Source organism: Moschus berezovskii, chromosome 12 (genome assembly GCF_049115385.1).
Source record: "Moschus berezovskii isolate FMDL1 chromosome 12, NW_MosBer_1.0, whole genome shotgun sequence".
Classification (NCBI taxonomy): domain Eukaryota; kingdom Metazoa; phylum Chordata; class Mammalia; order Artiodactyla; family Moschidae; genus Moschus; species Moschus berezovskii.
The window spans coordinates 97,251,251-97,266,072 of NC_142471.1; the positions used below are offsets into that span (position 1 = coordinate 97,251,251).

At 54.0% G+C, this 14,822-nt stretch overlaps 1 protein-coding gene across 1 annotated transcript in view; it reads right to left on the minus strand.

Annotated features, from left to right (window-relative positions):
- Positions 1–2,422: 2,422 nt before the first annotated feature.
- The window catches only part of CFAP46 (cilia and flagella associated protein 46), a 105,622-nt gene continuing 93,222 nt past the window's right edge, over positions 2,423–14,822 (minus strand). Inside the window, exons 51-59 of the mRNA XM_055424372.2 lie at positions 6,911–6,981; positions 6,729–6,789; positions 6,624–6,659; positions 6,060–6,162; positions 5,332–5,444; positions 4,352–4,433; positions 3,683–3,819; positions 3,504–3,584; positions 2,423–2,710 (exon numbers count right to left, since the gene is read on the minus strand). Coding sequence (XP_055280347.2) covers positions 2,586–2,710; positions 3,504–3,584; positions 3,683–3,819; positions 4,352–4,433; positions 5,332–5,444; positions 6,060–6,162; positions 6,624–6,659; positions 6,729–6,789; positions 6,911–6,981 — 809 coding nt within the window. The 3' untranslated portion in view covers positions 2,423–2,585. The remainder of the gene's footprint in view (positions 2,711–3,503; positions 3,585–3,682; positions 3,820–4,351; positions 4,434–5,331; positions 5,445–6,059; positions 6,163–6,623; positions 6,660–6,728; positions 6,790–6,910; positions 6,982–14,822) is intronic.

The window sequence follows — 14,822 nt, forward strand, 5'->3', positions numbered from 1 at the left end:
CCCTGAGCCAACTGCTGCTCAGGAAGGGGAGACTGGGCGGGGGCAGGGCTGGGATCTCCAGGGGATGCTGCCCCCGCCCCCGCGCAAGGGCGCCCCGTCACCCGCCTGCGTCCCTTCTGGAGCACTCACAACTTGCAGATCTGGCCACCCTTTCTCAAAGGGCTGTGCACCATTGGAATTACATTTTCTCCTGTTATTGCCAATAAATTCCAACTGGTCTTTTCTCTCCATATAGTTTTTAGGGTTACATAAATTTCACCTACGCGGTTTTTCATGCTCGAATATATTACAGAATGCCACTTGTGTTACAGCAGCTAATTGATACTGTGATTTGTCATGTTGCCGGGACATAACTCAGAGGGCAACTGAAGCCCCGGCTGCACGGACGGCACTCACATTTCTCACAGGAGAGACACGGCGCCAGGTGAAAAATGGGGCGCTGCGCGGATGAAGTATTTCCAGAAGCTTTTATCCTTGTTGTCTGGGTGGGTGCCAGCATCTTTCTAGAGGGAAGCTCGTATTTCCAACGCTGCTCCATTTGAATTTATTCCCTGGTCATTAGTTAGCGTTTTTTTTTTTAAAAAAAAAAAAAAAACTGGAACAAATATGTGTGTATGTTTGAAGAAAAGAAAAAATCAAACACAAAAGAAGGGAATCATCACCTCAATACAGTCAAAGATGAGCTCTTAAAAAAACTTCTGGTGAATTAACTATAGATTCACAGGAGGCTGCAGAAACACCACAGGCGAACCAGGCGCCCCGCTGGCGCGAGTGGGCGTGGCCCTGGGTCTGCGGCGCCACCTCCGCAGGGGGCGCGTCTGTGTGATGCGTGTCCGTTTGGGTCTCTGTGTCTGTATGTTTGTACCTGTGTGTCTGTGTGTGTGTGCCCGTGTGTGTGTGCACGTCGGTGTGTCTGTGTTGTGTGTGTGTGTGCATGTCTGTGTGTTGTGTGTGTGTTCGTGTCTGTATGTGTCTGTGTGATGTGTGTCTGTGTTTAGGTTTCTGTGTGTTCGTGTGCCTGTGTGTCTGTGTGTGCGTGTCTGTGCGTGTGCGTGTCTGTGCGTGTGCGTGTCTGTGTGCGTGTCTGTGTGTGTCTGTGTGCGTGTCTGTGCGTGTGCGTGTCTGTGCGTGCGTGTCTGTGTGTGTCTGTGTGTGTGCGTGTCTGTGTGTGATGTGTGTCTGTGTGTGCGTGTCTGTGTGTGTGTCTGTGTGTGTGCGTGTCTGTGTGTCTGTGTGTGTGCGTGTCTGTGTGTGGGCAGGGCACGGTGCAGTGTTCTCCTGCGTGTAGATGTGTGGCACAGTCACAGCCAAGGTGCAGAACCTGGCTTTGTCCCACGGCTTCCGTGGGCCCTGCTCTCCTCTCTGCTGCCCTGTGCTTTGAGGATGTTATATGAGCGACACCACAGCCAGTGACCTTGTTGGTGTTGGCTTCTCTGCTCAACACGATGCCCTCGAGGTCCAATCCAGCCACGGGTGGCTTCCTTTCCATCATGGGCGTTCCAGCAAGTAAATGCACTGTCTGCTTAACCACTCGAGCTGGAGGCCTTTGGGTTGGTTCTAGTTTTTGCTCTAATGGAGTGAAGCTGCCAGACACATTCATGCAGGTGTGTTTGTGTGAACCTAAGCTTCCATTCCTCTGGGACCCATGCAGAGGCTGGCTCGGGTGCCAACCACACACGCAGCTTATGAAAACCTGCCAAGCTCTTTTGCAGAAGGGCTGCACCACTTTAGATTCCTTCCAGAGACACATGGTAGACCAACGATTCCTGGTGTGTTTGCTTTGCCATTTCCAGTCCCTTGGTTTAGGGGAAACGAGGTCTTGGCCCCAGTCTCCCCCTGGTTCTTCTGTCTGCCCCTGCCACCAGCCTGTCCCCTCCTGGTCCCCACAGCCCTGCAGAGCTGGGTCTGCCCTGCAGTTGTCGGAGCGCAGACCAGGCCGCCTCTGACACAGGGCTGGGACATCAGGGCTGGCAAGTCCCACGCCGGCCACGCCACTGAGAGGCATTTGCAGCGGACATCCCAGCCCTTCCCATCTCCTTGGCAAAGCCTCACGGGGCCAGTAGGTGAGGTCCCAGGCTGGGCCCCTGGGAGTCCTGAACACATGGTCACCTCTACCCAGGATGTGAATCCCACCCCCGGGTGGAAAGCTGGGGCAGGGAGGCCAGGGGGCTCAGATCATGTGGCCATGCCCTCCCTGTGAGTTTGGAGGTGCTGGCGTCTGTGCCAGGCCGGGGGCAGAACCAGGCTGGTCCCTGCTTTGGGGCACAGAAACACAGCTCAGAGGTGATGAAGCTGTTTATTAAAGCACTTGGACAGACCCGTGTCCTCATTAGGAGTCAAGGCATGGAGGCCTGGGGCCCCAGGGAGAGCCTGGAGAAGCAAGGGGCCCGGGGTCCAGGCAGCTGTGGCGTGGGCCCAGGTACCCCCACCCACCCCAAGACTGCCCCCTCCCCCCACGGGGCCCTGGCTTCACGGTGGAGACGGGCAGGAACCGCCCTGGGCAGAATGGGGTGGGGGCTCAGCTGGGCAGCCTGGCAGGGGTCTCAGGAGGAGGCTGAAGACCCCGGGGAGCGGGCTGGGCTCCCTCACACAATGGCCTGGTGTGGCAGCCCGTAGAGGACCGTGTTGAGGGTGATGGGGAGCCGCTCGGAGCCCTGCAGCTGTGGCCACAGGGCTGCCGGCCGGTCCCTCCAGGCGTGCAGGGACTCGTCTGGAGAGAGGGAACAGGAGCGCGATGTGGGTTCACGGGATGGGGCCAGCCCGAAGGAGGGGATGGTGCTGCAGGCCCTGCCTCTGGCCCCGCCCAGGTGTGGACGCCATGGAGCCACAGGCCACCCTCACCCGCTCGCCTGCACGATTGCTCCCTCACTCACACACCCTCACACACCCACTCACTCACACTCACACACCCGCTCACTCACACACACACTTATGCACACACACACTTGGCTCACTCACACTCACTCACACACACACTTATGCACACACTCACTTGCTCACTCACGCACTTGCTCATTCAACAAGCATTTATTGTTTGGCAACTACCTCCCTGGCACTGTGGACTGTGGGATTTTAAACTCTAAGCCCCTTCTGCGCTCTGCATTTGAAGATCTCATGAGACAGGCTAACCCTTTCTTTTTACGGCAGACTCTCACGTCAGCGTGCTGCTCAACCTACTACTGTGTGCCACACCTGGGTTTTTCCCCCAGAATCCCCATGGGCGCTGTCGCTACGTGTGGACATTAGGGTTTCATTTGTATGGGAGGAGGGGGTGGGTTTCCCCACCAAGAGCACCCCTGGGAGCTTTCAGGGTTTGAGGACTTGAGCCTTTTGAAGATAAAGATGTTCTAGTCATTTGCGAGCTTCTCCCTAAAGACACTGGATCCCAGATTTCACACGGGCTGTGGGCTGTAGGAGGCTGAGGGTCCCCGGAAAGAGGAGAAGTGAGAGTCCCCCAACCCTGCGCCCGAGGGACTGGAGGAGGAGAGGCCATTTCCAGTTACCGTGGTAGGCAGTTTCACTGGCTCCCTCCTCCTGAAGCAGGCGGGTTGTTCTCCCAATTGGCCTGCCAACCGCCAACAGATCTAGAGAAGAACCAGCCCTGAGATGGGCCGTCCACCCCGCGCAGGCCCCAGGCGGCTGCGTGGCTGCAGGACTGGGCGGCAGTGCCGGAACCACTCACTCTCCCACAGGACCCGGGCCCGCATCGCGTTGTCCTGCAGGACCGTAGGCCACTGGTTCGCCACGATGCTCCCAACCCCCACCAGGCTCAGGAGGATGGCGGTCTCAACTGGCTCCTCCAAGGACAGCTGGAGTTCACTGCAGGGGACCGAGAAGATCGTGGGCTGGCACGAGGGGCCCGGCCCGAGCCTCCCTGTCCACAGCCCGAAGAGCACCAAGTGTGGGGCCGAGTAGATGGACTCTCCAGCCTTAAACTTCTTGAAAAGTCAAGATTCTACCCGCCCACCCACTGTGAGCCTCCCCACGTGCACAATTAAATGCCATTTAGCAAGAAAAGTCATTACAGGGTTCCAGCACATCTCTGGATGGCTCCCTGCGTGGGGGGAGCTGCGAGGGGAAGCACCCCCACAGAGGGTGGGCTGCAGTCCCGTGGCCACAGCCCCTGGGGCGTGTGTGACAGGCGATGCGGGGCGCTGGGGCCAGGTGTCCTCCCCACTGCCCCTCTGTCTCCAGTCCCAAGCCCAGCTGCCTGAGGCTCCAGCCAGGCCTGTGGTCTTGGGGCAGGTCACGGCGGCCCAGCTGCCATGGGGGACAGGGCCCCCCAGATGGACATCCACTGCTCACATGCCCCCCAGGTCTCCCGTCAGCTTCCAGAGGGGACCCCGGGCACCTCCTGCTCTCTGAGGACTCCGCGTGGCGCCGCACACTCTCGTAGGACTGGGCCAGGTCCAGCAGCACCACCATCTGGCACTCTGTGGTCACAGGCAGGGCTCGTTGGCAGGATGCCCGGGGTGTGGGGAACCCTGTGGGCAGGGTGTCACCCAGGGCACAGGCAGCTGTGGAAACACAGCCCCCTCTGCCCGAGGCTCGGACTTTGGTCCATTTTCTGGGCAACCCAGGCAAGCTGGTCATTTGCCTTAGGGGCTCCACACCTTCATAGTCTCCTTAGGCAACCAGGCCAGGCAAGGAGTGAGGGGCGGGAAGTCCACCAGGGGGCCTACTGCAGCTCCCGACCTGCAGGAGGGGTGTAGGCTCCCAGCTGCCCCCACGAGGCGGTGGCCTCCTGTGCCCACTGAAACAGGGCCCGTGTTGGAAATGCAGCACTTGGGTGCGGGAGTGAGAAAGCCCCACGGACGGAGGCCGACCCCCAATTCCCCGCAGCAACCTGACTGTGGGCCAGCCTCAGGGGCCATCCCCAGTGGGAAACCTCCGGCTGTGAGCACAGGCTTGGCTGGGGATGGGGGCAGGGGGCGGGGGATGGAGGCACCTGGGTGGGGCGCGGTGATGCAGGTGCCCGTGGACAGTGAGAAGGAAATGGGAAAAGGGACCAGAGCCTGCAGTTCAAGCAGAAGAACTGGGAGCCGGGGAGAGCTGTGACCAGCACCTTCCAGAAATGCCGGCCCAGCCCTCCTGGACTCTGCATGCCCAGTCCTAAAGGAGGACCTGCCCCAACTCCCGAGCCTGGGCTCTCAGAGAAATGGAGGAGGGGGACGGAGGGCAGGAGGGGCCTCAGCCCCACCCCCAGGCCCTGCTGTGCAGCCCTAAAGCCCCCAGCCCTTCCGCAGAGGGCGGGAGACACCTAAGACACAGGGGCGTGCTCCGTCCTTGTGCCGGTGGGCCTGACAGAGAGGCGGGCCTCCGAGGTCTCACCTTCCAAGTTCATGGCGGCCAGCCTTTCCACTAATATGTGCGACAAGAAGTTCTCCATCCCGTAGAAGAAGCAGCCTGTGCAGCTGCCCAGAAGCTGCTCCCACTCGGCCTGGCTGCCAAGGCAAGAAGAGGGAGAGCGGGGGCGGGGAGGCGACGGGGCTTGGGCCAAGCACCCTGTGCCGCGGTGCGCTCCAGCCCTCACCCGGGCGGTTACTTTGAGAAGCAGCAGAGGGACCTCCCTGCAGCCCGGCAGCCCAGGTCCCCGAGGGCGTCGGCTGGGAAGAGCCCGGCCCATAGCCGGCCCCAACCTCCCAGGCCCCGCCCCGGCCCCGCCCCGGCCCCGCCCCGGCCCCACCTGCTCTCTCAGGCTCCGCCCAGACCCCGCCCAGACCCTGCCACAAGCCCCGCCCCGCCCTCCCTCCCAGGCCCCGCCCTCCAGGGCCCCCGCCCCGCCCCGCCCAGGCCCCCCAACCTGCGTTTCCCAGGCTCCGCCCAGACCCCGCCCCTCTCAGGCTCCGCCCTCGCTGGCTCCGCCCCCGACACGCCCCTCGGCGAGACGCCGCCTGGAGGCCCTTGAAGCCCAGCGCGTGGGCGCGCACCCTGGGCCCAGGTCGCAAATGGGCGCCGGGGCTCTAGGCGCCTCCGGGCAGGGAGGAAGGGACTGAGGTAAGAAGGGGGTCAGGGCGGGAGGGAGAGGGGTCTCCCGCGGGCGCAGCCCAGAGGCCAACCTGGGAAACTGCTTGTTGCCCAGGTGCCCCGTCCATTTCGCAGTGAACGTGTCTCGGAATCTTTCCAGAATTTCCCTGGTCACGGAGACAGGAGTCAGCATTTCTGCAACCAGAATGGGATGGTGGCAAACGGGCGTGGAGCGTGCAGCCACAGGGTGGCCCTCGGTGCGCGGGCGCGCGGGGCCTGGCTCTTCCCGGGCAAGGCGGCCCGGGGGAGTGGAGGGGTGGCGCTCCCTCCCTCCTCTGTGAAGACACTGAAAACCAGCTCAGCCAAAGAGCCAAGGAATCGTCCCAGAGCCGCGGGGGCGGCCCTCTGCCGCAGGTCCACACCTGGGGGCGGCAGCTTGCCGATTCAGGGGTCCCTGTCACACGCTATTGATCTGCCCTGGCTGCAGACGAGAGTGAGGGCGGGTCTCGGAGCACACGGCCACCGTCCCCCTTCCCCCGGGCAGTGTAGCAAGAGCTGACCCCGGGCCACATGGAGGCAGGGCAGAGGCTCAGAGGCCAGCACCCAGGCCTCGATGTTCCCAGTGCTGTGGGCCGTCCCTGGCGGGGAGCACTCACCTGGGCCTTGGGCCTCCTCGTAGGGGTCCACGACGACTGGGCCTTGGTTAAGGAGAACAAGGCCCCAGGATCCGTGTCTGGGGCAGGTGGAGCATCAAAGGATACACTTGAAGCTGTCCGAGTCGACGAGGACGCAGTGGGAGGGGACGATCCGGGGCATGCTGCCCTGTGAAGACAGGCAGGAGCCCCTGGGGGTGCGGCCTGCGGGCGGAGCTGACCCACTCCAGCCAGGGGCCGGGCCTCGGGCTCCCCAGGCCCTGGGGCTCAGTGGGGTCTGGACCACCTACCTTCCCGGCCTTCCGTGTTGTGCCTCTCTTCTTGGGATCTTTGCCTCTGCTCTCCTTCTTCATGTTCCCGTCTGTTGAGACAGTGACAGGAAGTGGGATCATGGAGCTGGACAGAGGCAGAAGGACTGACCGCGCTGGACGCTGCCGAAGCGCTCACTTGAGAATGGCTAATTTTATGTTGTGTGAGTCTCCCCTCCGTGTAAAAACAAGTAGTGAGAACAGTCGGTTTTAATCTTGGTAAATCGGAAACGGCAGTAACTTCTGAGTAAAAGGCTCCCAGGGTTGGGAAAGGCCTGGGCCAGGAGGTCTCAAGAAAGGAGCCATTCACACCCCACGCTGGGCATCTGCCAGTGTGCATGTCACCTGGCCCACTCACCGCGGGCGGGGCACTGCTTGCTGGCTGCTCTGCCTCCTGAGAATTTACACCGTCCGCTCCCTGCCCGTCCCTCTTCTGGTGGAGGGAACTGACCTCTGCGGAGGCCTCCAGCTGAGCACAGATGTAAGCGCTGACATGGGGGCTCTCTGCCGAGTCCTGACTTTATGGGGCACACGGGAGGCAGCCTGCACCAGATTCAGATCAATTCCTCCATCAAGGTGAGGCATGCAGTCCACTCCTGGCTTGCTAAGAATTTCTGTTGTGAACACATGCATCATCTGAGATCTTTACAGGTTCATTTTCCCTTTACTCTTTTCACCTGTGACATCTGTAGGTTTTAAGGTCAGACGGGGTGATGAAATGTTGTGTTTTTCTTTATTTCCTATTCTTAAGCAGTTTGGGTGTCAGGGTCGCCACTGACCAGCAGAAGATAGCCTTTTTCCTTCTACCTGGGAGATATGTACAGACTGACAAGAATGGTTTCTTGGAATTTTGGTAGAATTCAACAGAAAAAAAAAGGTAAAACTACTATTTTTGTGGGGGAATGTAAATCTGTTGATCGTTCTTTCTTGGCTATAAGACTGTTGGGGTTTTCTTTCCTTCTTGAGTCTCGAGTTCTTTTTCCCTACGATGTTGTCAAAAATTTGCCTAAATTTTTGAATATATTGCACAAGTTGTTCACAATATTCTATTATCTTAAATCTCTGATGCTTTTTAGAGTTTGTGTTTCTTTTATTTCTAATATTGTACATTTGTGCCTTTATTTTTTCTGGATCATTCTCACAAGGATGTGTCTGTTTTATGGGGTTTTTTATTTTCTCAGACAACCAATGTTTATCTTTGCTTCCAGTTTTGTTGGTGTCCATGTATTTTTTGTAGGCTTTCCTTTGCTTTCTTCGTTTTTTCTTTTTTGTTGTTTTTGCTCTAACTTCCCGAATTAGATGCTCAGCTTAAAGCCTCCAGCCCTTTTCCTAACATAAAGGTAAAAGATCCTTCTCGATTCTGCTATAATCCAGTCTTTTTGACATTTCTATGGTCACTTCTTCTGAGTCCCATAAGCTATTTAGAAGTCACTGTTATAAAATTTCTAAAAGTATGGGGATTTTAAAAAAATACATTTTGGGAATTGATATCTGACCCAATCACACATGGTCTCAGCCTATTTCTCTAATTTCTAGACTCAGGGCCCACGTGTCCATGAAGCTGAGTTTGTTAACTGTGTTGCTCAAATCCTGTCTGTGCTCCTGACCTGCAGTGCTGGAAGCGGGCTGGGTCATCCCATCTCGAGCGTGGGCCCCACAGTCTTGCCCTAGGTTCTTGCTACTTGTGCTCCCCACGTTTGGGGCTCTGTGGTCACTGAGTGACGGCCCTGCCCTGCGGGGGCCCGAGGCTGTAAAGGTGGCCCTGCTGCACACTGAGAAGGTGGCCCCTTCAGCAGCATGTGGCTCTTAGCTCTTCCTCTGCCTTCCGGCTGCCGTGGCTCCTCTCTGGTCAGGAGTCATTGCTCAGATGGCACCTGACTGGCATGCTCTGGCTCACTCTGCCTTTAGTGGCAGGTGGGGCCCACTCGCCTTTTTGGCTCACGATCTAATGGGCGGGTCCCGGCACCTCGCCCCCCTGTTCTGTGTGTGGGTCTCCACTTTTTGGCTCACGATCTAATGCACGGGCCCCGGCACCTCGCCCCGCTGTTCTGTGCGTGCGTCTCCATCACTGGCTGCTTGTAACTTGACTGGGGCCTTGGTTCGCTTGTTTCTCTGACTCATTTCCCCACTTTATTGGTTTGGAATTTATACACCAGTTGTGTTCTTTTCTGGTTATCTTTAAAGGTTTGCCGTGAATAACTAACACTCAGTGAGCACTCCTCCAGCCTGCAGGCTCCAGGCTCCGAGAACCCCTCACTCTGGGGCGCGGACTCTTCTTCCTACCCCACAAGGCACTGCTTCGGAAAGATGGCTCACATTCGTGCAGTGTGCTTGCTACTTTATGGTGAGAGTTTGCGTTAGTGTTGTTGCTGCTGTAACAAATTACCACAAACGCAGGGGCTTCAAACAACAGTTCCAGAGGCCAGAAACCGAAAGGGGTCCCACTGGGTTAAAACCAAGGTGTGGGCAGGGCCAGGTCCCCCTCAAGGCTCCAGGCACAATCGGCAACCTTGCCTTTTCCAGTCCCTCCATGCCCATCCCCCTGCCTGTTTTCAGGACCCTGGTGATGGCACAGGGCCACCCGGACAATCAGGACAGTGTCCCCATCTCAGGATCCGTCACGAATCGCACCCGCGAAGGCCCTTCTGTCATGTCAGGCCACATCCTCTTGGGGCCTGGGGGTCAGGAAAGGGACATCTCTGGGACATTGTCCTGCATCAGCGCCGGATGCCCGCAGGAAGGTCTGCTCTTCCAGACAGTGCTAGCAATGCAGAGCAGTGCAGACAGCTGGGGCCTCAGGCGCAAAAAAGAAAACGAAACCTCACCTCACACTGCACACAAACAGCAGCGTCAGGTGGAAGGGAGGCAAATACATGAGAGCTGGAAAACAGACAGGACGTCACAGGAGACCTGCATGGTCTTCGGTCAGAAAACGCGTGTTTTATTTTAGAAGGCCTCATAAGCACGAGGTGTTGAGAGAAGATGGATACACTGGGCTATACTCAAATACTTCGTTCATGGAGAGGTACCAGGTACAAGAGTGAAGAGACCAGCTTGAGAGGGAGATCAGTTTAGACAAGTGATCAGAAAATGTATGCAGACCTAGTGAGCAAAACCTGGAAAACCCAAGGCAAAAACTGGTGAAAAGCTAGAACAGATTCTCACAGCGAGGACATCAAATAGCCCGTAAAATGTGAAAGGGGCGGGACTCCCAGCAGCAGGGGGTGCAAGTGGGCGGGGCTTGTGCCAGGCTCCGCCCACCCCCACTCCGGCTCCTGTTCCTGCTCAGGGTGGGCCAGGCACCGATGGTCTCTTCCATCCTTAATTTCTGGCCCATTAGTGTCCTTTGGTTTAAGCTGATTTCCTTAAAGACGCATGTTTGGGGCCAGGCCTTGTATTTCCACTCAGGGACGGGATCTTCACCTTTTGATCTGGGAGCTTTGACCTTGCACGGAGGCTGGTTATCGGTGTGTTCGGGTGCAAACACACCACTTTGCTGTCTTATTTCTCGCTGTCCTGTCCCTGCTTGGCTCCACGTCCCCTCTTCCCGGCCCCCTCTGACCAGCGCTGCTGTTTCTGATTCCGTTTCATCCTCTTCACCGTGTACCAGCCACACGTCTCTGTCTCTGTGTCCAGTCACTGCGCTGGTCGCTGGTCACTGGCCGGTCATCACATGACCCTCACCCCCCAGCCTCTGCTGCCCCACACGTTCCATTGATATAATGCTGTAAACCCCACCACACATTTCTATTAATTTCTAATGTCAAAATCTCTTAAAGAGAGTTTAAATTAAGAAAACAGTTTTCATGCCCACCCACCCTTTTCCAGCTTCTGGTGTTTATTCCTTTGTGTAGACGTGGACTCCCACCCTTTTTTCCCTGCCTGGGGAACATGCTCAGCCTTTCTTGTGGAGTAAGTAGGCCTGCTGGGAAGAATTCAGCTCATCACCACTGTTCTTGAGAGTTATTTTTGAAAATATCTACATTGATAGATATTTCTGTAATAATTTAGAGACGTCCTTCACTACCTGTGTCATTTCAGTTGAGAAGCCTGCTGTGCCTCTTGTATTTGCTTCTTTATACACAAGGTGTCTTCTCCCTTTCAGTTCAGTTCAGTCGCTCGGTCGTGTCTGACTCTCTGTGACCCCACAGACTGCAGCTCACCAGGCCCCCCTGTCCATCACCAACTCCCGGAGTTCACTCAAACTCATGTCCATCGGGTTGGTGATGCCATCCAGCCATCTCATCCTCTGTCGTCCCCTTCTCCTCCCACCTTCAATCTCCCTGAAGAGATCTCAGGGTCTTTTCCAGTGAGTCAGCTCTTCGCATCAGGTGGCCAAAGTATTGGAGCTTCGGCTTCAGCATCAGTCCTTCCAACGAATATTCAAGACTGATTTCCTTTAAGATGGGCTGGATGTGCAGAAGCTTTTGATTTTAATTAGGTCCCATTTGTTTATTTTTGCTTTTATTTCCAATATTCTGGGAGGTGGGTCTTGGAGGATCCTGCTGTGATTTATGTCGGAGAGTGTTTTGCCTACGTTCCTTCTGCACAGCAAAGGAAACTCTAAGCAAGGTGAGAAGACAACCTTCAGAATGGGAGACAATAATAGCAAATGAAGCAACTGATAAAGGATTAATCTCCAAATTATACAAGCAGCTCCTGCAGCTTAATTCCAGAAAACTAAGTGACCCAATCAAAAAATGGGCCAAAGAACTAAACAGACATTTCTCCAAAGAAGACATAAAGATGGCTAATAAACACATGAAAAAATGCTCAACATCCCTCATCATCAGAGAAATGCAAATCAAAACCACAATGAGATACCATTTCACACCAATCAGAATGGCTGCTATCCAAAAGTCTACATGCAATAAGTGCTGGAGAGGGTGTGGAGAGAAGGGAACCCTCTTACACTGTTGGTGGGAATGCAAACTAGTACAGCCACTATGGAGAACAGTGTGGAGATTCCTCAGAAAACTGGAAATAGAACTGCCATATGATCCAGCGATCGCACTCCTGGGCATACACACCGAGGAAACCAGAATTGAAAGAGACACATGTACTCCAATGTTCATTGCAGCACTGTTTATAATAGCCAGGACATGGAAGCAACCTAGATGTCCATCTGCAGATGAATGGATAAGAAATCTTTGGTACCTATACACAATGGAGTATTTCTCAGCCATCAAAAAGAATGCATTTGAATCAGTTTTAATGAGGTGGATGAAATTGGAGCCAATTATACAGAGTGAAGTAAGCCAGAAAGAAAAACATCAATACAGTATACTAATGCATATATATGGAATTTAGAAAGATGGTAACCTGAACCCTGTATAAGAGACTGCAAAAGAGACATAGGCATTTAGAACAGTCTTTGGGACTCTGTGGGAGAGGGTGAAGGTGGAATGATTGGAGAGAATGGAATTGTAGCATGTATATTATCATAAGTGACCAGTCCAGGTTCGACGCATAAATTTTCCTCTGTTCATTTCTTTGCATTTGTGCTTTTTTAATAAAATTCTTTTTTAGATATAAAAAAAATAAAAAAAAAAAAAAGATGGGCTGGATGGATCTCCTTGCAGTCCAAGGGATTCTCAAAAGTCTTCTCCAACAGCACAGTTCAAAAGCATCAGTTCTTCAGTGCTCAGCTTTCTTTATGGTCCAACTCTCACATCCATACATGACCACTGGAAAAACCATAGCCTTGACTAGACGGACCTTTGTTGGCAAAGTACTATGTCTCTGTCTTTTAATATGCTATCTAGGTTGGTCATAACTTTTCTTCTAAGGAGCAAGCATCTTTTAATTTCATGGTTGCAATCACCATCTGCAGTGATTTTGGAGCCCCAAAAAATAAAGTCTGACACTGTTTCCACTGTTTCCCCATCTGTTTGTCATGAAGTGATGGGACCGGATGCCATGATCTTAGTTTTCTGAATGTTGAGCTTTAAGCCAACTTTTTTACCTTCCTCTTTCATTTTCATCAAGAGGCTCTTTAGTTCTTCTTCACTTTCTGTCATAAGGGTGGTGTCATCTGCATATCTGAGGTTATTGATATTTCTGTTGGCAATCTTGATTCCAGCTTGTGCTTCATCCAGTCCAGCGTTTCTCATCATGTACTCTGAATATAAGTTAAATAAGCAGGGTGACAATATACAGCCTTGATGTACTCCTTTCCTGATTTGGAACCAGTCTGGTGTCCCATGTCCAGTTCTAACTGTTGCTTCCTAACCTGCATACAGATTTCTCAAGAGGCAGGTCAGGTGGTCTGGTATTCCCATTTCTTGAAGAATTTTCCAGAGTTTGTTGTGGTCCACACAGTCAAAGGCTTTGGCATAGTAAATAAAGGAACTCTCTTGCTTTTTCAATGATCCAATGGATGTTGGCAGTTTGTTCTCTGGTTCATCTGCCTTTTCTAAATCCAGCTTGAACATCTGGAAGTTCACAGTTCACGTATTGCTGAAGCCTGACTTGGAGAATTTTGAGCATTACTTTGCTAGCATGTGAGATGAGTGCAATTGTGCGGTAGTTTGAGCATTCTTTGGCATTGCCTTTCTTTGGGATTGGAATGAAAACTGACCTTTTCCAGTCCTGTGGCCACTGCTGAGTTTTCCACATTTGCTGGCATATTGAGTGCAGCCCTTTCACAGCATCATCTTTTAGGATTTGAAATAGCTCAACTGGAATTCCATCACCTCCACTAGCTTTGTTCGTAGTGATGCTTCCTAAGGCCCACTTGACTTCGCATTCCAGGATGTCTGGCTCTAGGTGAGTGATCACACCATTGTGATTATCTGGGTCATGAAGATCTTTCGTGTATAGTTCTGTGTATTCTTGCCACCTCTTCTTGGTTCTTTTCCCCTTGGCTGCTTGCACAATACTCTACCACTGGTTTTAATCACTCTGACTACAGTGGTCCCTTTGTAGTTTTGTTTCTTGTGTTTGGGACTCACTGAACTTCTTGGGTCTGCAAGATTACAGTTTTCATGAAATTTTGGGGAAAACTGGTCATTATGAACTGAAATACTCCCCCAGAGATAACTCCTCTACAGGCATATTTAGTTCCTTTACCTTGTCCAGCAGCTCACTGCTGCTCTGTTCTCCCCAGGTTTTTTGTTCTGTTTTTTTCCCCAGTTTGTTTTTTTAATCTCTTCAAGCTCACCAGGCTGCCCTCCTGCTGTGCCAGGCTGCAGCAATGCTGCCCAGGGCATGTCTGTCCTCAGCAGAAGCTCAGTTCGGGTCCACTTCCCGTCTGCACGTCTCTGCTCACCACACTCCACCTCCCACCACCTCCCGACACTCGGGCCACAGGTCCAGGGCCTGCTTAATGGTCTGCTGGCTGACTCTATCACCTGCGTCCTGTCTGCTTCTGCTTTTGATTGACTTTTCTTTAGGAGTCTTTGAAGGCAGGTACTTTTTGATTGGATGTCAGACATTTCAAATTTTACCTTGTTGGGTCCTGGATTTTTTTTAATTTTGAAATTAAATTTAGTTTTAATTTTTAAAAAATTTTTGAAACCTTGAGACGCAGTTAAGTTACCTGGAAACAGTTTGATGCCTTGAGGCTTCTTTCAGCTCTGGAGGTGGGACTGAAGTCGGCAATGCCCTTGGCCCCTGTGCCTGATGCCGGGGACCATGAGCTTCTGCGTGTAGTTCCCACACACACCTGTGCTGACGGGCTCGCAGCTGGGGATGGAGGGGACCCACTGTGTGTCTCTCCTCCCAGGGTCGCCGTGTGTCCCCAGCGGGCCTCTGCTCACCTTGGGGAGACCGCTGGGCTCTACCTGGGCCCCCCTAACCTGCTGCAGCCTGAGACTCTCTCCAGGCAGAAAGCTGGGGCTCACCTGCCTGTTTTCCTCCCTTGGGGATCACTGGGCCCACTGCCTGGTTGCCA